The sequence below is a fragment of the Vigna umbellata genome, chromosome 1, assembly GCF_029865625.1.
Source record: "Vigna umbellata cultivar VRB3 chromosome 1, Vumbellata_1.0, whole genome shotgun sequence".
NCBI lineage: Eukaryota > Viridiplantae > Streptophyta > Magnoliopsida > Fabales > Fabaceae > Vigna > Vigna umbellata.
The window spans coordinates 85,522,622-85,547,603 of NC_142165.1; the positions used below are offsets into that span (position 1 = coordinate 85,522,622).

General features: G+C 28.4%; 1 protein-coding gene across 1 annotated transcript; it reads left to right on the top strand.

The window, feature by feature from the left end:
- Positions 1-21,528: 21,528 nt before the first annotated feature.
- LOC124820355 (protein PIN-LIKES 7-like) lies at positions 21,529-24,732 on the top strand. The gene is made up of 10 exons (XM_047292024.2): positions 21,529-21,666; positions 21,842-21,921; positions 22,300-22,424; positions 22,677-22,798; positions 22,879-23,049; positions 23,306-23,425; positions 23,510-23,610; positions 23,747-23,799; positions 23,902-24,087; positions 24,210-24,732. Exons 1-10 carry the CDS (start codon positions 21,529-21,531, stop codon positions 24,332-24,334), a joined length of 1,221 nt encoding a protein of 406 aa, XP_047147980.1. The 3' UTR covers positions 24,335-24,732.
- The last annotated feature ends 250 nt before the right edge of the window (positions 24,733-24,982 follow it).

A 24,982-nucleotide genomic window follows, 5' to 3' on the forward strand; every position in this document is an offset into this window, starting at 1 on the left:
AATGGATGAATATCTATGATGTGATTGTTGTATGATGGTATGAGTGTATCTGACATAATTATTATCTGAGGTTTGTTGAGTGTATCAAAGTAAATATGCATGTCTCATAAATGATTGGTTGCATGTTAGCTCACCCTACTTGTTTGTGTTTTGTGTTTGGGTATGTACGATGGTCGTATAATTCGTTATACGGGAGCAGATGAAGGAATGTCGTCTGATCCAGTGCCGATGAAGAAAGAAATAGAAGAATAAATTAGAAGAATTTGAGTTTTATTTATGAGTTTGTAGTTGAAATCTGAGTTTAAAACATATGTGTGTGTGTGTGTGTATATATATATATATATATATATATATATATATATATATATATATATATATATATATATATATATATATATATATATATCAACTACAAATTTTCAAGTGTGAGATTACGGGATGTTACCGTAAATGTAATGTTACAATATATAAATTATGCATTACCAATTGTGAGATTATGGGATGTTACATCAATACCTTCCTTCCATAAAATATTCAAGGCTTAATAGCTTACTTGGTCCCTATGTTAAGTGGTTTTTTTTCAGTTTAGTACCCGATTTTAAAAGTGCATACATTGAGTCCCAAAGATGTCAAAATTGTATGAATCAAGTCACTTTCGTCAATTGATTTGCTCCACTCTTAAACTCATTTGTTGCACATAAAAAAATTATCCAACGTCGATCCATTGGAGTGCTTATAAACCAGTACATATAATTTTAGGTGGAGCCAAGAAATAACCAAACACGTATTTCAATATACGAACTCAACCCTACAACTAAACCACAACACAAACAATTGATCAATTCATTTGGTTGTTTACACGTCAAATTTAGTGTTGTGTATTAGTTACCTTCCTTTATTTTGTCTCATGTAAAGGTAGTAGGTTCATGTACTCTCTTTTGAAGCCAAAGAAGTTCTCATATGTTCATTGTCAACAAAAGTACTCTATGTTGCTAAACAATTAAAAGTCATAAGAGATTAACATCTCATTACTAAATAGTCTTATTAATTAAGGCTGGTACACCTAATGGAAATTATACACCTAATGTTTGCATAATAATTAAGTTTGATCACCCTGGTCACATTCTTTATTTCATATATACCAAAGTTCAAGAAATAATAGCTCTAAGAAGTTTATCAGAATATGTTTGAGATCTCACTCAATGAAATAGAAATAGGAAGCATGTATACTTTATAAACTAAACAACTAAAGGAAAAAGTTTAGGCATATATTGTGTTTCATGAAAATTACCAAGTTAAAGACCTTTATATAAATGAAGGTAGCACTAATCATTTTATAACTTGTTTTTTATAACAATAAAGCAAAGAAAAAATCTATATATAAAGTTTTGAGAAACACATGTGCACAAACCCAATTTCAATTCATCCAAGAAGATGACCTTCATCATCTTAGTTCATTCACACATATACAATAGTCAATAATCAATTATACACAACACAACATTTCCATTTTTTTTCATTCTCAGCAACAATAAAAACATATAAAACACAGAACACATAAAAATAGAATGCATGTGAAAACAAACTCAATGGTAATGTAGAAAGCACGATAAACATATCTAATAATTCATTATATCTAGGAGAACAACAAACATAGCTACTACACGTCAAACACAACCATAATGCAACGAGGATGCGAACGCGATTATCGCAAGATTAGAAGTGAACGCGAGTGCAACATAAATGGAAAGAGCAGCAACAACCTTAATCCGACAATGATTTCAGACAACTTGAGAAGCGTATCAAGTATGAAGGGAGTAGAAAACAGAAGAGACCGACACTGATATAGGAGCGACGATGACAAGACATTCTTGAAGTAATAATGAACACGAGAAATGGAGAACAAATGATGAGAACGTGAATGCGAACGAGAACATGAATGGAGAGCGAATAAGAATGTGAACGAATGAGGAGAGCGAAATGAGAACATGAATGTGAAGGCAAACTCATTATAGAAGGAAGAAGGAAGAGCTTGAAGTAAGCATGAAAGAGAAAAATAGAAAATTAAATATTTTATATTGACTATAGTGATCAATTGGTATAGAAAATCTTCTTTGTCAACTAAAGGAGAATTAAATTTAAGTTTTTTTCTATAAGCAAAATATTAATTTTTGTAATATATATATTTTGAGTTATAATTTGATTTCTTGCTGGATTCTAAGTAAAGAAGAAAGCAATGTGTTGATGGAGAGAATTTTCATGATAAAATTATGTATTTTCGTCAATGATATACTATAACTGTGGCTTGTTTTAAAAGTTGTTCTAAACTGTAATAAAAAAAAACATAAATATAAAAGACCATTTTAACTAAATTATAAAATAAAATATTTAAAGTGGAGTGCGGTCAAAAGCAAAGTAAATATTAAATAAGACTTTCAATGCATGATTTTTAAAACAATAAAAAATCTAACATAACTTTTGTTGTGTATAAGAAACAAAATGATCTCGATCGTAAGGTTAAAAGTGGACTTTAAGTTTAACTCAACCCCACAAAATCGGCTTGTAAAGTGAGGTTTGCACCCACTTATAAACTATGAATTGGCGAACGTGGGATTAGATATTTTTAATGGATAATCCGATAGTGGTCCGATAGAAGTGAACTTTAAGCCTAACTCAACCTCACAAAACCGTTTATAGAGTGAAGTTTGCACCCACTTATAAACTATAAATTGACTTTATCTAGTTGATGTGAGACTTTCACCACGTAATATATAATTTAGGGCTAGATGGTCCCTGATTTAATGTTAAAAATGATTCTAAAAGCTATAAAATGGTCGTTTTTTAACACTAGACGAAATTACGAAACTTTATTTTTCAGACTAAATTTGTCATGCTTCACATCAAAAACTAAATTGGTCACATACCTTCAAAAGTTTCATTTGCTTTCGACTTTACATTAAAAAGTAGAAAGGACAACCCACTTAGTGATTTTAGTTGTAGCATTACATGTGTGGTCCACATTTTTCTGTTTTTTCGGTGAATCTGTGAGATTGGTTAAAAGAAAGTTGAATTTGTGGGCAGCCTAGTCATCATACTTATATTTAGATTATAATTTCATTCAGAACTTAAAAAAAAATACAAAAAAAAAACATAAACTACACCTATGTATAAATTAAAAATAAAAATTTAGATAAATTGTAATTAAGTTATTAAGTTATGAAAATTTCATTATTTTATGATTTTATGAAAATAATTATTCCAACATATAAATAATTATGAATTATTTCATGTATTTATAAACTAAACTTTCCTTAAGCTTATAAAAGTCGATGTGCTGTTTTGTTGATTATAAAGAAAAAAAATGTCTTTGTTTATTGTTTTTTCACATAAAAAATGAAAAAGAAAGAATAAATTTATGCAATGACGTGAAAAGGTCTGCATGATGCATGGATGTTCTTTTACCACAACGACAGGCATTACATAATAGGTGAAATATCTGGACGCACATTATGTCATGGATGACATATAACTGCCTAACGACTATTTCTTGAGAATTATAAACATATTGTATCATTTTTATTGTTTTAAGTAAATTCCTCCATATATACTAAAAAAGGACATGATCGAAATAAGAAGAAATTGGATAAGTTGTCTCTTCCAAAATTTTTTAAGACACTGGGTTTTGATTAGTTTTCTCTTTTAAATTAATTATCTTTTTTATTCATTATTTTTATTTTCACTTTGTAAAATGTATGTTATATATATGATATATATATATATATATATATATATATATATATATATATATATATATATATATATATATATTGTTTTTGTTTTATGTCAAACCAATTTAAATTTTTAAAAAAATAGAAAATTTACTATATTAGTTTATTAGACGTAAATTTTGTTTCAAAATATTGAACAAAGTTGGCCAAAATTAAGATATGTTGTCTCTACCACGTATGTAAATTTCATATGAATATAAGAGCTTAGAAAATAAAATATTAGAAATGATAGGTGATTTTGAAATAATGAGACTAAGTATTTTAATGTTAAAATAATTTGATAATATAAATAGAATTTCATAAACTTGTTTCATTATCTAAAACACTTATTATCTTTCTAAAATTCATTCTCTAAGTTCTCTCTCCCTTCTCTTTAAGAATTCTAACTCCTGATATATCTATTTGACGATCAGGAAGTGCTTAGGAGATCACAACAATGAGTTCTCCATTATCTATCGATCAGTTTTTCCTATAAAATAAGTTAGTTTCTGCTCATTTTCTTTAATTATTAGTTTAAGACATATGCATATAGAATTCTTCGCATGTGTCACTTAATCTATCTAGTTCCTTGTCGATTAGTGCTCCTAAGGACCTGATCATGATTCTATAGTCTATAGGTACATTTAGAGTTATTTGAGTTGAGACAAGGGTAGTGTGTTTCGTAGAGTTGTTGTGGCCTATCAGGTATAACGAAAACTAATGTTGTCCTTATTTCCGTGTTATGATACATGAATTTATGTATGCTATGTTGTGAAGAATTATGTTTGACTAAATGTGTTGTAATTAATATAATTTTTTAGTAATGTTTGTATGATGAAGTGTAATAATTGTCATGTTTGAGATTTGTTGTTGGTTTAAATGTTTCTTGCTATTGTATTATATTCTAAGTATAAAAACTTATGTAGGATTGAAGGTAGTGAAAGATAAGTGTTGAGGGGTTGTTTTGGTATGAAATTTTGGGTTTTAGTAGGTGAAATTCTACTAGAACCATTTTGGAGTAACTAATATTTGGTAATTGGTTTAAGGTCTTTTAAAACTTATAGGAGTTCTTGAATAACCAAACAGACGATGTTAAATTGAGAAAGAATTTAATTCAATTGTAGGCTTGTTTTATGTTAAATAAGGGGTATTAATAGGTGAGATTTTGAAATAAAATTAATGGTTCGATGGGAAAATAGAAGTCTAAGGTTAGTTTTTAAGTCATTTAAGACTTGCATATATGCTTGATTTGTCAAAATGCACTTAAAATGAATAAAAGAGAATTGTGAGTTTTTAAGTAGTGCATTCGTGTTGATAAGTATGAATTATTGATAAGATGATCAAAAGTAAGAATTAAGTTTAGTTATAAACAGGATAGTGAACTTCAATAAAGGTTTAGAATTGATAGGGGAGAGTTGTAAGTACATGTAGAGGTGTATGAGTTAGAACATGTGAAGATTAGGAGTGTAACTTCTACATAATCTACAAGAAATTTATAATGTTTGATTTTGTAGTTAATGATATCATATGATCATTATTTTCATTTTATCTCAAATGATTTTTTCTTCTTCTTTTAGAATCTTTTCCGAAACATTGTTCAACAATTAATTTGTTCTAAAAAAACTAATTAGCCAAATGAGTTGAAAGAAATTTAATAAAATATAAATTTTTCAAAAGAAGTAAACAATTTCGACTATTTAATTAAATATTTTTTAATAAAAACACAATAAAATATTTAATTTTATGAATTATTTAAAACTTAATTAATTAAGTTATAATTTAATTAAATTTCTAAATTAAAATAATATATACTTGAGTTTTGATCTGGTAAGTTTTTAACAATCTTACAAGAAAATGATTTTATAATGAGTTTTCATCTTATAATTTTTGTCTTATCTAATTTTATCCAATTTTCACAAGCATAAAGGAATTGGTAATTGACCTGGAAAAAAAAATCAGAAATACTCGTTGTTAAATAATTTCTTACAAAAAATGATTTTATAATGAGTTTTTATTATATAATTTTTGTCTTATCTAATTTTCACAAGCATAATGACATCAAATGAATTGGTAATTGGCCTGGAAAAAATCAGAAACACTCGTTGTTAAACAATTTCTTACAAAAAATGACTTTATAATGAGTTTTCATTTTATAATTTTTGTCGTATATAATTTTATCTAATTTTCAGAAGCATAATGACATCCGAAAGAATTGGTAATTGGTCTGGAGGGTTTTTTTAGAGATGATTATTCAACATATGCAGATGATGGAATTAAAGAGATTAGTGAAGATGGTGAAATTGAAGAGATCTTGAATGAATCTTTGCCTGAAGGTGAATATGTAAATGACTCAACTCTTTACAAAGGCAAATTGTTTAAAGTCAAGTGTTTCTGATTTTTTCAATTGGGGCTACAGTAGGATGACAGAGAAAACGTTGGAGTGAGAGAGATGAAAGAGAAAGGATTGTGAGGAATGAGAGAGATGACTAGAGGTTTTTTTTCTTTTTTAAGTTTTGAGAATGAAAATTATTAAAATACCCTTAACTTTAAAACTTAGAATCCATGATATATAAGGATATTTTTGTCTACTAAAATTCGATACACATTGCTAAAATGTATCAACTGAAAACAGGGCGTAAAATACGTTAGCAAACTCCTATATATATATTTATTTATTTGTAAACGTATGTATATGTATGTGAACATTTTTGTAACTGGTATTTAAAATATAATTTAAATTGAAGTGACAAATAATTATTTAAAGATTTAAAATGTTTAAAGTTACAAATTTAAGGTGATGTATTGATCTAGTTTGTTATTGAAGAGACACGACTTCTTCGTTAATAGTCCAAATCATAGGGAAAATCTGATTGAAAATTTGACACTTGAACATAAATTTGATGTATAATTATTTGACACCATCAGAAAAAGATAACCTCTCACCACCGCAATCTCATCAAATAATTCAAACATACTTTAAAAAAGGAGAGGCATGTTATACGGAAAACGCCAAAAGAAAAGACACTCGAGATCAGTGTGTTGGATGTTTATAGTATTATTATATTCAAATTGTAAATAGTTTTTAACAGATGTATAATCATAAGATTTTAATAAAACAATTTAGTTTAAACTTTTTATTATTTTATTATTTTTTCTTATTCTTCCTTTACTAACCAAACAACCCCAAAGTCACAACTAATTTATGTTTACTTTTTAAGTTGCATTTATGTCTCTACTAACATTTTCAATTAATTTATTTATACTAAAATATAAGTAAATAATTATATTCAACAAATTTAAGTATAAAACAATTTCAACTTCCTGAATTTTATTTAACGCTACTATTCTAAATATATCTTTATCTCTATACATAAAACATCATTCTAAATAAATATAATCCGAAGGTAATTTAGAAAATATTTATCGTTATTGAATAAAAACAATAATATTAAATAAATTTAACTATTATCCTTAACCATTGCAAAAAGATTAATTTTTCTCACAATTAAATAATATTTACGTTTGTTTTATTTTTGTTTTAGTGTTCTTTTAATAACTCCTTTTGTCCTTACTGTAAATAAATCACTTATAATATAATCACAAAAGTCAATGAATAAATCAATTTATTTGATGCTAAATTTTTAAAACATATTAACGTACAAAATTTTTATTTTTCTTTTAAAAAATTGCATAATTTATTAATTACAAAAACATGTTATTTAATAAAAACAAACGAAACAAAAAATTAATATCTTATATAAACTATTCGATATTTTATAAAAGATCATCTATTTCTTCTTAATCATGAGTATTATTTATTTCTCCACCTTCCCTCTTATTCATTTCTCTTCTTTTCTTTTTTTCTCTTTTTTCCTTTGTTCACACTATTTTTCTCGTATCATCTCTTACGTTTTCTTCCTTTTTCTTTCCCCATGTTCTCTCTTGTCTCTCATTTGCTCTCATAACTTCTCTTTCTCCAGAACTTTCTCTCACCTTATTGATTATCTTTTTTCTTTTTCCTTTTTCTCTTTTTTCACTCTAAAAAAGTATTAATATTTCATGTTTTAAATTATTAAATATCATACAATATTATCCTTCGATAACTGAATACTTTAAAAATACTAACGAATATTGATTTTTATGAAACTTGATTTTAATATTTTAATTTTTACCAGTATAAAAATAAGAATTACATATATAATAAAAGTTAAATTATTATGTTCAAATAAAATATTTAAACATTAATTTATTTATTTAAACAAAATTCTAAAACAATAAAAATTAAATTGAAAAATTATAACTTTAAACATTTAATTTTTTAAAATTTTAAAAATTCTGTCCATATACAACCTTACTTCAATTAAATAATTGTGAAAATCAATGACCATATAATGAAACATATTTGTGAATTTGCATAACTTGAGATGGTAGAAAAATGGATGCAAACAGTGATTGATTGGTTGCTTTTGTGGAGCCGAAACTAATGATATTGCTTTGCTTTCCAAAACCAATTCATCATTAAAGAAAGATCAATAATCAACACCCACACGCCTAAGTTTCATTACGCCATTTACGGTTTTAAGTAACTTTCTTCTTCTGAATATGTGAAAAAAATTCAATATTTAAATATAAACCATTCTAAATTTATTTTAATCAATTAATTTTATATACAAACTCTTAACGTAACATCTCATTTAAATAATATTAATATTATAAAAGAACTGTCACATAATCAATATTGTAAAACAGATAACAAGTAACAAATATAAAATTCTATTACAATCATTTAAACATAACTATAATTAATCAAACTCCATATACAGCTAACTAATCAAACTCCATATACAGGTAACTAAGGTCAAAATCACGTACAAAATTTAGTTCTCTAAAATAATTAAAAGAAAACATAACCATTATAGATATAAGTACAAAAATTTGGTCGTTTTCACCTAGAGCCTGCTCCACAATCACATCAACACTTAAAGAAAATCAACACATAAAACAACTAACCAAGAAACACACACAAGAGGATAAGTTAATGATAAAATAATTCAACATAGTATAATAAAATTTAGTCATATATCACATGTCATAAGAGTAAAACAAACATTTATCACTAGTGCATAAAAGGCTTTAGACGTCTGTTATTTTGGGCTTTTTACGTCTGATCCTGACCTGACGTCTATTCGGGTGACATTGATGAAACGTCGGACCCCACTGTACAGATTGGACTTCTATATAAACGTATGACCTGAACAGATCAGACGTCTAAAACGTCTTACCTGAATAGATCAAACGTCTAAAACGTTGCTGTATTTGATTGGATCTTTCTCCGCTTGAGGCCTCTCGGGTTGCTCATGGTGATTCGAGTTTAAAACTTTATATTTTAGTTGAAGAGAATGGATTGTACGTTTTTTTGTATTGGATGGTTTTAAACACGTAGTGGAGGAAATTAGATGAGTGCAAAACGCAAGAAATCGCCACCCAAGAACGCCGCCCAAGGACACGAGCATTACTACACCAAAACCCAACGAAAACGCATTTTAATCGGTTCAAATGAAAGATAATTCATCAAAGAATAATGTAATCGGAGTAAAATTAATTTAAAACAATGCAAAAGTGAGAAAACGAACCTGAAAAACGTAGCCCGTGGAGAGAAAACGCGAGAAAGATAATGAACAGTGAGTGCACGTAACAACTGTCACGCGTTCGCAGTGTTTTAATGCAGACATCTAGAAGTCGATTCCCCCATTACAGACGTCTAAATGGCTTTAGAAGTCAGAGTGGCGAGATCAGACGTCTAAAAATGGAGTCAAAAGTGACTTTTTAAATTGTTGGACTGAGTATTTAGAAGTTTGTTCCCCTATAACAGACGTCTAAATGGCTTTAGAAGTCAGAGTGGCGGGATCAGACGTCTAAATGGAGTCAAAAGATGACTTTTTAAATTTTTGGACTAGGTATTTAGAAGTTTGTTCCCCGTAACAGATGTCTAAATGACTTTAGAAGTCGGAGTGACGGGATCAGACGTCTAAATGAAGTCAAAAAATGACTTTTTAAATTTTTGGGCTAAGTATTTAGAAGTGTGTTCCCCCATAATAGACGTCTAAATGGCTTTAGAAGTCGGAGTGGCGGGATCAGACATCTAAATGGAGTCAAAAAGTGACTTCTTAAATTTCTGGGCTGAGTATTTAGAAGCATGTTCCCTCCATAACAAACGTCTAAAATAGACTATAGACGTCAGACCCCCCCAACCTCGACGTCTAATAGTAATAAAAAATAATTTTTTTTACTTTTACGTATCTTTTTGGTGTCCAATGGAGTTGTCTGACATCTAAATAGACTATAGACATCAGACCCCCCAATATCAGACATCTATGTACTCTTTTTAATTACAAAAATGTCACCGGTCATTTTTTACGTTTGATATTTGGGGGTCAGACGTCTAAACGGTGACGTCAAAGGCATTTTCTGCACTAATGTATCATGTCATAGACCTAGACTTAACCATCCAAATATAGTATAAATGTCAAGCCATGGCGGGTTATGCACTTGTATAGTGGAATAACTGACTCGCTCGCACAAGGTTAGTCCGTTGAAACACCCTTTGTCAAAAAGAGAAAGACCCTCAGGCTAAGACCTCCTACTACTCTCACGACATGACTCACCTCTCTCTATTTGAGCATAGATGATCACTAGAGTGTCAGGATAACCCCATATCAGAGCTTCATACATTTATACCAACAACACTTGATATAGTCATGAAGAATTCTCCTTAAAACTTAAAACCTAAATTTCATACCATCATATATTCCCAACCATATTAGTGAGATGAGATAAATTGTCACACCATATAAATCAAAACACATAAGAGAAATGGAAAACAAACCAACTAAATAACCCCAACTCACTTGCTCAACACTTAAATAGTGGCACCCAACGAGCACAAGCTCGTTCAGGGAACACAACCCACTTGCCCAGCGAGAGCCCAAATAGGGAGCCTCTCTAGCTCAGCGAGAGAGTTCGCCCAGTCCTTAAAACTCACTACCAAAACCCCCTAAAACTCGTCCAACGAGAGCCAAAATAGTGAGCTCTACAAGCCCAACGAGCAAGCTCGCCTAACCACTGAAATCCACTACCAAAACCCTCAGATACTCGCCCAATGAGCTCTCCTTGCTCGCCCAGCCACTTTGCATAATTCTGCAGCATCAAAATCTTCAAAATTTGCACCACTCAACCGCTCATGGCCTACACTATGCACTTTTACCAACGCCTACCTCTTTTAGATGAGATTCTAAGCTAAAAAACAAAAGTGCATAACCAACTTAAATTAGTTTGTAATTCATTTTACAACAAGATTCCAACTCAATTCAACCAAAGCCCCACTTTAGAGATCACAATTCAATTCTACAAGTTTTAGCTCATAATTAAACCACTTAGGGGTCTGAATAAGTCATAAATGACTCAAAGACAGACTCCAAACACTCAAACCCTACCAAATCAAAATCTCACTTTCCTAAACCCCTAAATTCAACCTAAAAACCTTCCTAAACCACCTTCTTGACTCTTACTCACTTCTATATCATATTTTTATCAACTCAAGCTATCAACAAGTTCTAATTGACTTTACAATATGTCCCACATTATTGTTTACCCCTTTATACCCTTCTCAAAATCACCTATCAAAACCTCCACTTTAGACCAAAATAGTTCATAACTCAGCCCCTAACATTTCTTTTCAAGACATTAACCAATTCATCACCATCAACTTCATAACAACAACAACATTTAAGTCAATAATCACGTTTAACCATAATCATTCAACCAAATTCAATTATTCAAACACATTTACTACTAACACACTCATTTCAAGCATACAAATCAATATACATTCAACTCACATACCAATAACTATCATTTCATACTTCATAACTCAAAATAAAAGAGATCACTAGTTTCTCTTACCTTAAAAGGAACTACTACAGCTCTACACAACTCACCAACCTTACTTCAAGCTTAAGAAATTCTAGAAATGCCTACAAAACATAGAATTGTGATCAAAGAGAGTCCTTAGAACCTTTGATCAACTAGGAACTATGAAAGAGAAGTAGATAACACATGTGATAAAGGATTCCTATGCACGATCTCAATTTAACATATTTATACTATTAACTGAGTCATTACAATTTTAAACAATAAACCAAACACATAAGTATACAATATGTATTTGATAATCTTTCTTGAAACTTAAGAAAATTATCAAAATATATAAAAATTTTCAATTGACGGAGGAGTTATATAATACAAAAATTATGTACCTACGTAATAATTATACTCTAATCATTCATCAATATTCTCATTATTCCTCAACCCTTCTACATGTATCATCCTTTACTCACATATAATTAGTGTTGTCAAAATGGGTTGTAACCCGCGAGCCAACCTGACTCACCACGAGTTTGAGTCAGGTTGGGTTTGAAAAAAATGAAATTTTCTTATGCGGGTTAGTTTTCAACCCGGCTCACCCAGGTTGAACCCGTGGTGAACCGAGTTGGCTCACCAACCCACCTGATCTAATTTAATTATTTATTATTTGGTGTTTCAATATTATTAATCAACATTTTTTTATAATATTGTAAATAGGGATAAAAAAAGATGTTTCAAGAGAGAAAAATATTATAGATTTATCTATTCAAGACTCTAATATTATAAATGGACAAGTGATACAAAAATTATCAATATTCAAAACTTATTTGTACGCCGGTTGTGCTTGTTTTTTAATTACGCTTGGATTATATAATATATTTTTTATTTTGAATTGTCATCATTTTAGGGTGAAATTTATTTATATTTGAATTTAAAAAAACTATAATTTTTCTTATTTTAAAAAAACTTATAATTAAGTGAGTCAACCCGTTTAACCCTCCAACTCGTAGTGGATCGGGTTGGGTTCGAATTTTTTCAACTCACTAATAAGTGAGCCGAGTTGGGTTGACTCACTAAGTGACCAACCCTTGGTGGACTGGGTCGGGTTGAGTCGGGTTACCCATTTTGATAGCTATACTATAATATATAATTAGAGATGGTAACAAGTTGGGATGGGTCGAACACGGATAATATCTACGCACTACCCAACCCACAACAAAAAAATTCATTTGTTACCCATAAGATATTTGTTTAAAAAATACACACAAATTTTAAAAAATATGTAGATATCCGTAGATATCAACGAATATTTAAAAAAAAATATTTTCTAAACTTTTAAAATAAAATTACAAAAAATATAAACTATAATATAAATTAAATTTTAATTTAAATTAAATTTAACCAAATAAAATATAAATTATATTTTAATTTTAATTAAGTTTAACTTAAAAAATATAAATTAAATTTTAATTTTACAAAGAATGAATACTTACAAATACAAGTAGTATGATACATCACTCGACTCATACATCACTCGATTCATTTACAGACGAGTTTTAAAATACAAAAAGTGGTTGAAATATTTAATTGTGTGATAAGTAAATTAACTTTTAATTGTACAATTTTGAGTTAAACATTTCAGTAGGATTTTAACTATTTATGTAAAGATCAATTAATTTCAATTAATAAAAAAATATAAAGATATGGATAAATTAATTAAAATAGAATAATTATATAAGAGGACCATTTAAAATTAACTTTTATATATATATATATATATATAATATAGAGTAATTTTAATTTATAGAAAAGTTATGTTTTTAATTTCTAAAAAGTTGTGTATTAAATAAGGCATGTGCCGGTGGTCGATGGTTTATGAATTCATCGCTATCTTCTTCTCTGTCGTTCGTTTTCATTTTTATTCAAGTCGCTTTCATTTATATTTATTATTATTATTATTATTATCATTATTATTATTATTATTATTATTATTATTATTATTATTATTATTATTATTATTATTATTACACGCTATCTATTATAAATATTAAAAATTGGAACAAACTAAAGGAACTTCAAATGAGTCACAAATAAAAACAATGTTCGTGTTAAATATTAGTATTATTTTGCATTAAATATCAATTTTTTATACCTAGCTAACACTGTCTAGTGAAAGCACATAAGCATAATTATGCCTATATATTCACTTCTTTCTTATCATAGGAAAAGAATTATTGTTATAATAATGACTAAAATAAAAATACTATTAAATTAATTTTTATAGTATAATTTTTTTATAGTAATCACATTATTATAGAGAATTGACTATATTTTCATAAAATTCGTACGTTGAATTAAGTATTTGTTTTTCACTTTCACACAAAACTATATCTTAGAAAACTAAGATATTATATTACATGTAAATTTCTTGTGACCTACTAGACACAATTCTTTTTCACAACATAACTAAGTCATATAAATCTTCATCGACTTTTACCACCTAATCTTCGTGAATCTAATATTAATAGAGTTAGAATAATCTATTTTGGAAATCTACATTCAATACACAACCTACAACATCTTACATAGTACTTCATCCTTAAAAATAACTTTGTCCATATCGTACCAAATATCACATATCAACAAATAATCACTTTCTCTTTCACACAAATTCTTATATCAAATCATCCTCAACTTCAATTCAGTTAACCACTTTTAAAACAACAATATCATATAATTCCTCGTTCACTAGAGTTAAAGCATTTAAACCAAATTTTAGAAATACAAAACATTGATTTCACTCGTTGAAAACATACCTTTTCGCTCAACGAGCTTACCAACTCATCTAACAAGATAACTCTAGAAGTTCTATTATAAAAGGCTCGTCTAACAAGACACCTCTAAAGCAACTCCAAATGATGGTAAGCTAACAAAAACTTAAGCATACATAAACATATACATAAAAATTTATAACAATAATCTAACAAACCAAGCTAGCCAAACAAAAATCCACATATCATAAAACATTTCTCATCCATATACCTACATATAACCGAGACTCAATTATCTAAATTTATGCATCCACTTGGACTCTATAATATTTGCCTTATCATGTAAAATAAAATTCTCAAGTGTTACGATTCTAGTAATGGTACCTGGTTTTTCCTTCTCATGATAAGGTGAGTTCACTTATAGACTAAAATAAAAGGAATCAACAACCTCAAGACCAATTATATGAACCTCTTTCTCGCTTCACCACCTAGACTCCCTCCTTTACATGAGTCGAAGAGTCTAGTAGAGTAAAAAGATAGTTTTCAAATGAGTGTCCCTAGTAAATGTATAACACTAATTTTGCATGCCATATTCCTCCTCAAGAACCATATGGTTATACAATTCATTTACAACATTCAATCAATATATCACATTTCATTAACCATGGAACACTTCCTTGAATCATTCACTTCCATCACTTAATTTCCCTTTCAAATAAGACACCCTTGAAATATATAGACTTACCCGACGAGCACATACAATCGCTTAGTGAGTAGCCCATGGAGGTTCACTCGTCCAACGATTGAAGGTCTCACTAAATGAGTCCAACACTAGAACCAAATTCACAATAATTCACCTAACAAGAACACACTCACTAAGTGAGCTCCCCTTCCCCTGACTTTGTCAAACTCAAGTTCGACGTTCGCTGAGTCTACTCTCCGATCGAGTAGGCCTCCCTTGGCTCTCTTCCAAACTCAATTTTGGTAATCGTTCGTGAAGATAGGGCTCGTCAAGTGAGTCTGCATAATACAGACAACAAGATCCTACAATTTAACACTGCTAGCCAAACAAAAAATTCATTTCATGCTATTCACAATTCATAAACATATTAAATTCCATAACAAACTCATAATCTCAACCAAAATTTCACATTCACAAATAAGTCATCATACACTCAGAGTAAAACTCATAATATGCATATTTGCACCCTTAGATAACTTAACATTTCCTTTCATTATTCAATCTTAGGACGAACATCTCAATTTAACATTCCATCACTGTCTAATTGCAAAAAAAGACATTTAAAAAACCAAAATCAAACATAAATTTAGTTAAAATTAGCTTCTCTCGTTTGAGAGAATTTCCCTTTCTCACTTTGTTGCTCCCTAGAGCTCTATACCACATAGAATCACCTAAAGCTTGATTAGAGTTCTAAATATAACATCATGATTAGAGAATAACATAGATTCATCAAGAGCAACCTTGAGTCACATGCATCACCCTAAGGCTCGCATGCACCCCACCAGCCTTAATGCCTAAAAGTGGGTAAAACAAAAATTTACTTTATTTGACTCTTTGATCAAATGATTATGTGTAACTCCTCATTATGAATAATCCTACAGTCTCTAAACTTCAATCAGATGAAGATTGTGATCATAAAGAGAGAAGGTAGAGAGAAAACCTAAAAAGAAAGTTTAGAAAAATGGTGGTTTTATGAGAATGAACTTCAACTATTACAAATCTTCATATTGTTTAAACTATTTATTATTAAAATATTTATAGTGTTATCTTTCTATAAAAAATCACCACTACTCTAATTCCATTTTATAGATTCTCATAACATCAAACAAAATATGTTTTAAATATACTCTTTAGTGAATTTTAATATTATGGAAATGAGTAAATTGATTAACTTAGAATTTGAAAATGGTTGAGAGATTAAGTAAAATTATTCATTATAAACATTTTGCCCATTAGATGAGATTCCACTAAGTGGATCTAACCCAACGAGTTGATTTCAAATTTGATACACTTAATAAATTGAATGATTTCACTTAACAAACTTAGGAACAAATGGATCAATTTTGTAATTTAATCCCTTCAATAGATTGAATTCTACTAAACAAAATTGGCTTTATTTCAACTAATATATTTGATTTTATTAAATGAAATGAAATGGTTAAAAATATAATTGTATGCAAGTATAATAATGAATTTCATTAATTTAGTTGAGTTGGTGTATGATATGTTAGAATTGGATTAATTAGATCACATGAGATGATGATATACAGATTGCGGTTTGTAGTAATAAACAAAAAAACCTATAGATGAAAGTGGATATAATTGTTTAAGTAGTCCACATTATGTATATCAAGACATCATATTGTGAAAATACGAGGGAGAGCTTTTACACCACCAAAACACATTTTAGGTGTACATTTCATGAACTCACTTTAATTTGTAGAGTCGAGGTCTTGAAATATACTTAATAAAAATATTTCGAAAGATAAAGGATTGTTATACACTACTTGTATCCAATTTTAAATAGATATTAATTTTTAGTTGATTATCTAATAGTCATGTCGAATAAATTAAGATGTCTAAACATGTACACATCTAAATTAAAAAAAAATGTTTATTTTTCTTTTTCTTAATCAATTTTTTTCCTTTCTTATTTATTTCTTCTTCTCTATTTCATCGTCATCACTACACGCGACCTTAATAACATTCAAACTCAACTTTAATTTCCCTTTCTCTTTCTCTCTACATTCCAAAAAAAAAATTGAAGCAATTTTGTTGAAAGAATGTGGGATTCTTTGATTCAAAGCTAAATAGGAAATTTTCGCAAATCCATTTCAAATTTCTCCAAAATCGAAGGTCTCATAATGTTATTCAATTATAAATTATTATTGATATAAGTTATAAAATGATTATTATAAAATTAATAAATTAAACGAAAATACTTTTTTTGTTAATATGTAGTTCACTTTTCAATCAAGTTTTTAAAATTATATTTTTATTAATAAAAATAAATTTGATAATATATTTGATAATTCAATTTCATTTGAAATAATTTAACTGTTATATTTTTTAATAAATAATTAAGACAGTTTTTAAGATTAAATTGATATTTTTTGAAAGAAGAAAATGATCGAATATACTTGTTAGTAATATAATGCTTCAATAAAGAGGTACAAATGTTCAATGCTTTTTCGTTGAAGATTTTCCTTTCTATGTTACTTTTTTCATTACTTTATCACTTTAGCTTATAATTATATTTTTCTCAATTTTTATCCTTTGAAAGGATGAGAAATTTTTGTATGCTGTGTCTGACCATTGTTAATATAATGATTTATTAATTTTTTAAAAAAATATTTCCTCTAGTACTTGTCTTTAAAAAAATAAAATAAAAATTAATTTATATGAAACAAAATTAGTTTACCTTACGAACTAATTAGGTTTCTCAGCCGGTTCGTAAGTTTTCTACGGAAAAACCTTTCGGATCATACCAAACTTAGACTTAAAAGAAATTATAGGTAAATAAATCGTATTCAAACTTTAATAATAATAATAATACATGTTATATTCACGTGGCCAGACTTCTTTCCAGCTAAGAATATATCCTTTTAGCAACTCTTTTATAAATCCTTGAAAAAACTAATCGAATTTCTCACTAATAATTTATACATAAATTAACAGTAATATATTGTATTAATTTTTCAAAAGGAATATTTTTAATTCATAAATCTAGAAATTAACACAAGGAAGAAAACTAACAGGTTTTTCTGATAAGAGCCAGCAGTATATGGCTTACTCCCTGCACTGTCGGGGCCAATGCCAAATTTTGGCAGGCTGTTTCGCCTACTCTGATGATTTCATCCTCCACTTTTAATTTCCAAAAATAATTTTACATTTTTTCTATTGGATTTTAAAATTTAACGAAGAAAATAAAAAAAAAATCATAAATTTTATAATCAGATAAAAAAAAATTAATCAGATTTCAAAACTAGATATGAAGAAAAAATCTTAAATCAGATTTCATTATCTGATAAAGAATAAAAGATTAGGTGTAGGGTTTTTGAATTATAAGGACAATTTTGAAAAGATTGAAAATACAAAATGAAACAACCATTTTGGAGCTAGAGGAAGAAAATCCCACTTGAAGTCCATGTTAACCTTTCCAATGTTTCATCCTTTACCTCTAACATAACATTTCAGGGTGAATCTCTAAAAATTTTATTTTTAACCTTTTAACGTTTAAACCTTTAACTTTTCTAAAAATTTTATTTTTTAATAAATATATTTTTATTTTCTTCTCTCTTATTAAAAACACTTTAATAAATATTTTTTCACTTTTTTTTTCTTATTAAAGTTCCTCTACACCCTCTTAATAATAATATAATTTAATTTAAAATTTAAATATTATTTAATATAATTTTATATTTTAATAATTATTAAAATATAATTTATATCATAATAATAGTTATATTAAATAAATAAAAAATCAAATAATTAAAATAAAAGTAATAATGATAAAAATAAAAAATAAAATAATAATAACAATAATATAAAATTTGATTTAATATATTTAAATATATTAAACTATATTAAAATATTACAATAAATTAAACAGTTATTCAGTTTTAAATAAAAACAAAATTTTTAAAAACTTATTTATTGGATACTGTAAAATATGTTAATAGTTTTTTATTTAAAATTTAATAAATATTTAATTTAATGAAAAATAATAATATTATTTATTATATTTTTATAATTTAATAATTATTAAAATATTATTTATATTTTATAATAATTTATTAAAAATTAAAATAAAAAAACTAAAATAAAAATAAAAATAATAAAAATAAAAATAGTATTCAAAATCACATTAAAAATATTTAAATATATTATATTATATTAAAATATTAATTTAATTAAATAATTGTTAAAATTTAAATGAAACATAAATTTAAAATCTGTTAATCAAATATAGAAATCCGATAATATATGTATCGGATATGGATATCCGATTTAGAATTTTCTAAAATTTTATTTTTTATTTAATTTTAATAATTATTTATTTTAATAATTATTTAATTTAATTTAATAATTTAATATAATTTAACATATTTAAATATATAAAATGTGATTTTAAATATTATTTTTATTATTATTATTATTTTTAGTAATTTTAATAAAATTATTATAAAAATATACATTATATTTTAATAATTATTAAAATATAAAAATATAATAAATAATATTATAATTTTCAATTAAATATTTATTAAATTTTAAATAAAAAAACTGTTAGCATATTTAAAATTTTTGTTTCAATTTAAAATTTAATAATTGTTTAATTTATTTTAATATTTTAATATACTTTAATATATATTAATATATCAAATCAAATTTTATATTATTATTACTATTATATTATTTCATTTTTTTATTTTTATTATTATTATTATTATTTTATTTTTATTTTTTTAATATAATTATTATTATAATATAAATCATATTTTAATAATTAAATTTTAAATTAAATTAGATTATTATTAAAGTGGTGTAGGTGACTTCAATAAGAAAAAAAATAAAAAAATATTTATTAAAATGACTTTAATAAGAGGAGAAGAAAATAAAAACATATTTATTAAAAGATAAATTTTTTAGAAAAGTTAAAGATGCATGTGTGAGAAGGTTAAAAATAGAATTTTTAGAGTTACAGGATGACATGATCGAAGTGTAAGATAAAACATTCTAACTTTTTTCCTTTTCTCTTTGTAGTTCATAACGAAGTAGGCTTTTGCTTCCTGTATCCTATCATTTTCTTCTTACACCTTATCATATTATTTAATTTCTGTGTTATCCTTTAAAACTATTATAATCTATACAAATAAAACTTATACTCGTAGTGTGAGACAAAGGTTGGAAATAGACAGAAGAAGTTTTACGAGAGTAACGTAACAAATTAAACCTACTTGTGTGGTTGATGTGGTCAAAATAACGAGAAAATGAATGAAAAGAAGAAAGATACATCAAAGTTGAAACTAAACTCATCTAACCATGTTTAGAAAACATGCTTGAGGCAACGCGCAAATAACGATGCATCTAACACTACTCATTTGAACAACTCAACACTGATTGCTCAACAAATCATACCACACTCTTCTCCTTCCTTTCTCTCTCTCTCTTCTCAAACTCTTTTGTTCTTCTTTTCAAAGAAGTTCTTAGTCTCTCTTTGATTCACAGGTTTAATAATACAACAACTCTTCCTTCGACTTCTATGGCACATCTCAGCAATGGATTATATATATATAGTCTTATCTGAATATATTTATATAAAAACGTAATAGAATTGTGAGAGTCTTAATTTCTCATATTCTCATTGGATTTAAAACATGTTACGAACAGGTTTGAAAAATATGTCACACATTAATTGCTGCTGCTTTTCAACGGATTGGTTTCATCGGCAGAGATGAAACCACTTGGTCAGTAATTCCTATTCTATTTGAACCTGTGCATGCGACTGAAATCAAAATGTGGAAAGTGGTTCCTTTCTACTAAACATTTATTTTTAAAAAGAGAAAATTATACTAACTCTTTTTCTTCTTTTTTTCTGGATTTTTATTCTTATTTAGACTCTTATAAAAATCGTCTCACTAACACTTACACATTTTTCAACTTTTTAGGTTGTTTTCTTGACGTGGCTGTCTTACTCCTGTAACAGATTATGTGTGCCATTGTTTCTATGCTCACACCCTGTAAGTTATTAAAAATTGCTAAATGTCATCAATTCCACTGTTTTCCTCGTATGCTAAAAATTGATGTTACCTTCATGTTGGCCCTTGCTGTTGACACTGGTTCAAATATGGACTTAGCCTCGTCGTTTAGTGTCATTCTTTTTCTGGACTGCTTCTTCATTGTCACTGTATAGTGTGTTTATGTTTATTCTGTTTTTTAAGATATATCTTCTATTCATCCTAGAGGATAGAACTGAATGAGAGAGGAAAAGAGTAACATTGAACAAGAGAAGGAGCTCAGAACAATATAGACAAAGATAGAGATGGGGTTTTGGGAATTGTTGGAGGTGGCTTCTGCGCCAGTTATTGAAGTCCTACTTATCAGTGCAGTAGGAGTTTTTATGGCAACAGAAAGTTGTAATAATCTTCTTTCACCAGACTTTAGAAAATCCTTGAACAAGGTAAGAGACTATCTGAATTAAATATCAATGAGGTTTGAATTAAAAATTGTGAAGAATACTTATTTGTGCAATGCTCTTCCATCCTATTTTTCCTTATTGAACAGATCATGGACAAACTCTGCTTCATTCTTATCCAAACATTTTTTTTCTTTGATTTTGTGTATCCTTTGAGCAGGTTGTCTTCATTGCGTTCACTCCTTCACTTATATTTGCCAGTTTTGCCAAGAATGTTTCTCTTGACGAAATGATATTATGGTACACCATCACTATTTTTTTTGCTTTTATATACTCTGCATGCTGTGTTTTTTGTTCACTCTTGATTCGCAACGGAAAGCCTGAGAAACTATTCTCTAAATAGGAAGAAGATAGTTCTCAGCTAGAGTTTAAAAAGGGGCCTTCTCCTATCGACACCACAAACAAAGCATATAGCATGCACAAGTTGACTATGATTTTGTTATCTTTGTCTCCAATAATCGCAATGAGACGACCATTTATGTAGATTTGAAAAAGCACAAGAAAAGAAAAATTGAAAAGAGAAAGGGTATATATACAATCGTGTCCGCAGAAGGGGAATGGTTCTCTTTGTTTGTTTATGCTAAAAGTTAACCATGTCTTGTTTAATCATTAATGCAGGTGGTTTATGCCCGTTAACATTGGACTTACCTTCTTAATTGGAGGGATTCTGGGATGGATAATTGTAAAAGTACTGAAACCAAACTTGAAACTGCAAGGGCTTATTATTGCTTCTTGTTCAACAGGTACCATAGCATCAAAGTTGTGGTACAGTCGGCAAGAGTAAAATTTGGAAGGAATGGTGAGGAAGTTGTGAGAATTAGCAATGTGCCCTAGACATGGATGCATGTTTTTTTTTTCTGTTCTCACTCAATGGTTCCATTTTTCACTCCTACCAAACAGTCATATAATTGTGTTACCAACCCTTTATCTAAAGCCTCTCTTATAAATGTAACAAAAAAAGAAAGCTCACATTTAAATGGTGCATCTTTGATCAGGAAACATGGGTAATCTTCCTATTGTAATTATCCCTGCTATCTGCAATGAAAAGGGAGGTCCATTTGGTGAACTTGATGATTGCCGCAAGAGGGCTCTCTCTTATTCTTTTTGCTCTTTGGCGGTGATGCATCCCTTTTTACCCTTGATTTGCTTTCACCATCTCAACTTGTATCTGATATTATAATCTTTTATTAATTGTAGCTTGGTGGTGTCTTCATCTGGACCTATACTTACCAACTAATGCGAAACACATCCTTGAGATATAAAGCATTTGAGGCTGCCGAGATCTTAAAGATGCCCAACAAAGGCCTAGATGCTGATGAAGAAACTGGCTTTCTCAAGCGAAATGCCGGAGACTCAGCAAATCAAATTGTAAAATCATGAAGTATATATATCATTGCTATGTTTGTGTAGGAAGGAAATGAAAATATTGGCATGAAAACATTTTATTAAACATAATATGAGTGCTGAAAGTGGTCCTATATATTCTTTCTATCCACTCCTTTGTGAACTGCAATATAACTTTGTACAATCTCCTTTTTCTCAAACTGAAGTTGGTATCGGTATGTATGAAAATTCTCAACAATTTTCTGGATTATAAAATTAATCCAAAATTCCAAATGTGCAGCTTGTAGACCAATGTGCGTCCACTGTGTCTATGAATAGTGAAACATCTTTATGGCATAGAATGACGGAAACTGTTGGTCATTTCCTGACAGAACTAATGTCACCCCCAACAATTGCTACGGTGAGTTTCTTTCATTCCCTTTTATTGCTGTCAACTTTGTTCCTTAGTCTTTAAATGATCCTGAGAAATTACCTCCATGATCAGTTTTTTGGTTTTCTCTTTGGTGGGGTTGAATGGCTAAGGAATCTAATAATAGGACGCGAAGCTCCACTACGAGTGATCCTAGACTCCATTCAATTACTAGGGTATGTGCCTTTTCTCTCATAAAACCAATGGTCCAATATTATACATGTTACCCAATTTTGTTTACTGTACAAGCATTTCGTTGGTGTCTATAATTTTCCAACAGCTCATTGATTTGGACTAAGTTTATTCTTTCAGGGATGGTACAATTCCTTGTATCACTGTTTTGCTTGGAGGCAACCTTACACAAGGTATATCAAATTAACTTCAGTACAAATACTATCACTATTCAGCATATTTTAGACATCTTAGCTGAAGTTACTTTTTCAATTTTATGTGCACCAAAATTATAGGCATGCAGTCATCAAGTGTCCAACCATTGGTCGTGATATGTATCATCATAGCTCGACTAGTCTTGCTACCTGCCATTGGATTTTTTGTTGTTAGAGGGGCTGCAAATTTTGGTCTGCTCCCATTGGACCCTTTGTTTCAGTATGTGCTAGTGATTCAGTATGCCTTGCCACCTGCAATGAACATCAGTGAGTGATGCATTCATTATATACAAATATACTTTTTTTAACCTCTTTTAATGACTTAGATCATGTTTAGGTTAACTTCTACATAAAGTTTGGTTTATGTTAACGAGATTATACTTGTGAAGGTACCATGGCGCAGCTATTTGATGTAGGCACTGAAGAGTCTTCAGTTATTATCTTGTGGACATATGGTGCTGCAACTATTGCTCTCACTCTCTGGTCAACATACCTCATATGGATATTTTCTTAACATTAAGATAGGCGATGGCTTTAATATCCAACCAAACATATCGAAGGAGATGACACTCTCCTAATAGTTGTATACAGCTGAGAAAATTGTGCAGTAAGTTCCTTTTCAGCTATTTGGTTTCAGTGGTAGCTGTTCAAGAAGGATGGCATTTTGCATGATATTTACGTTCTAGAATGAACTACACCATAAACTATCTATGAAAGAAGTTAGCAGGTAGGGTAAAGATTCGGGTCATGTTCAATGGCCTTGATAAGGATTAGTGTGAAGTGGATACAAGCGTTTAGGTTTCTTCTCCAAACAAGTCTATTTATTCGTACCAAGTATTTGCGGTAAAAGGTGTAGAAAATTATTCTATGTTGTAAAACTGCTTCATGTTATTATATTTGAGTCATTCTTTTACTGAATTTAAAGTAAATTGCATCAACTTTCTTAGCATTTTGTACAATATATCTTTTTTCAATAAATCGTGATTTTTGTAAATCATATGTAGTGAGAATTGTGATTTTGTAAGAATGATAATTGGTGATACATTTTCTAAAAGTATTTAGGTGAGTTTAACAACATAGTGTTTCTATAAAAATAAACGTTTAATTACTAATTGCATTGTAAATGATTTAATAAGGTTAATGTGATTTTAAAACTTGAAAA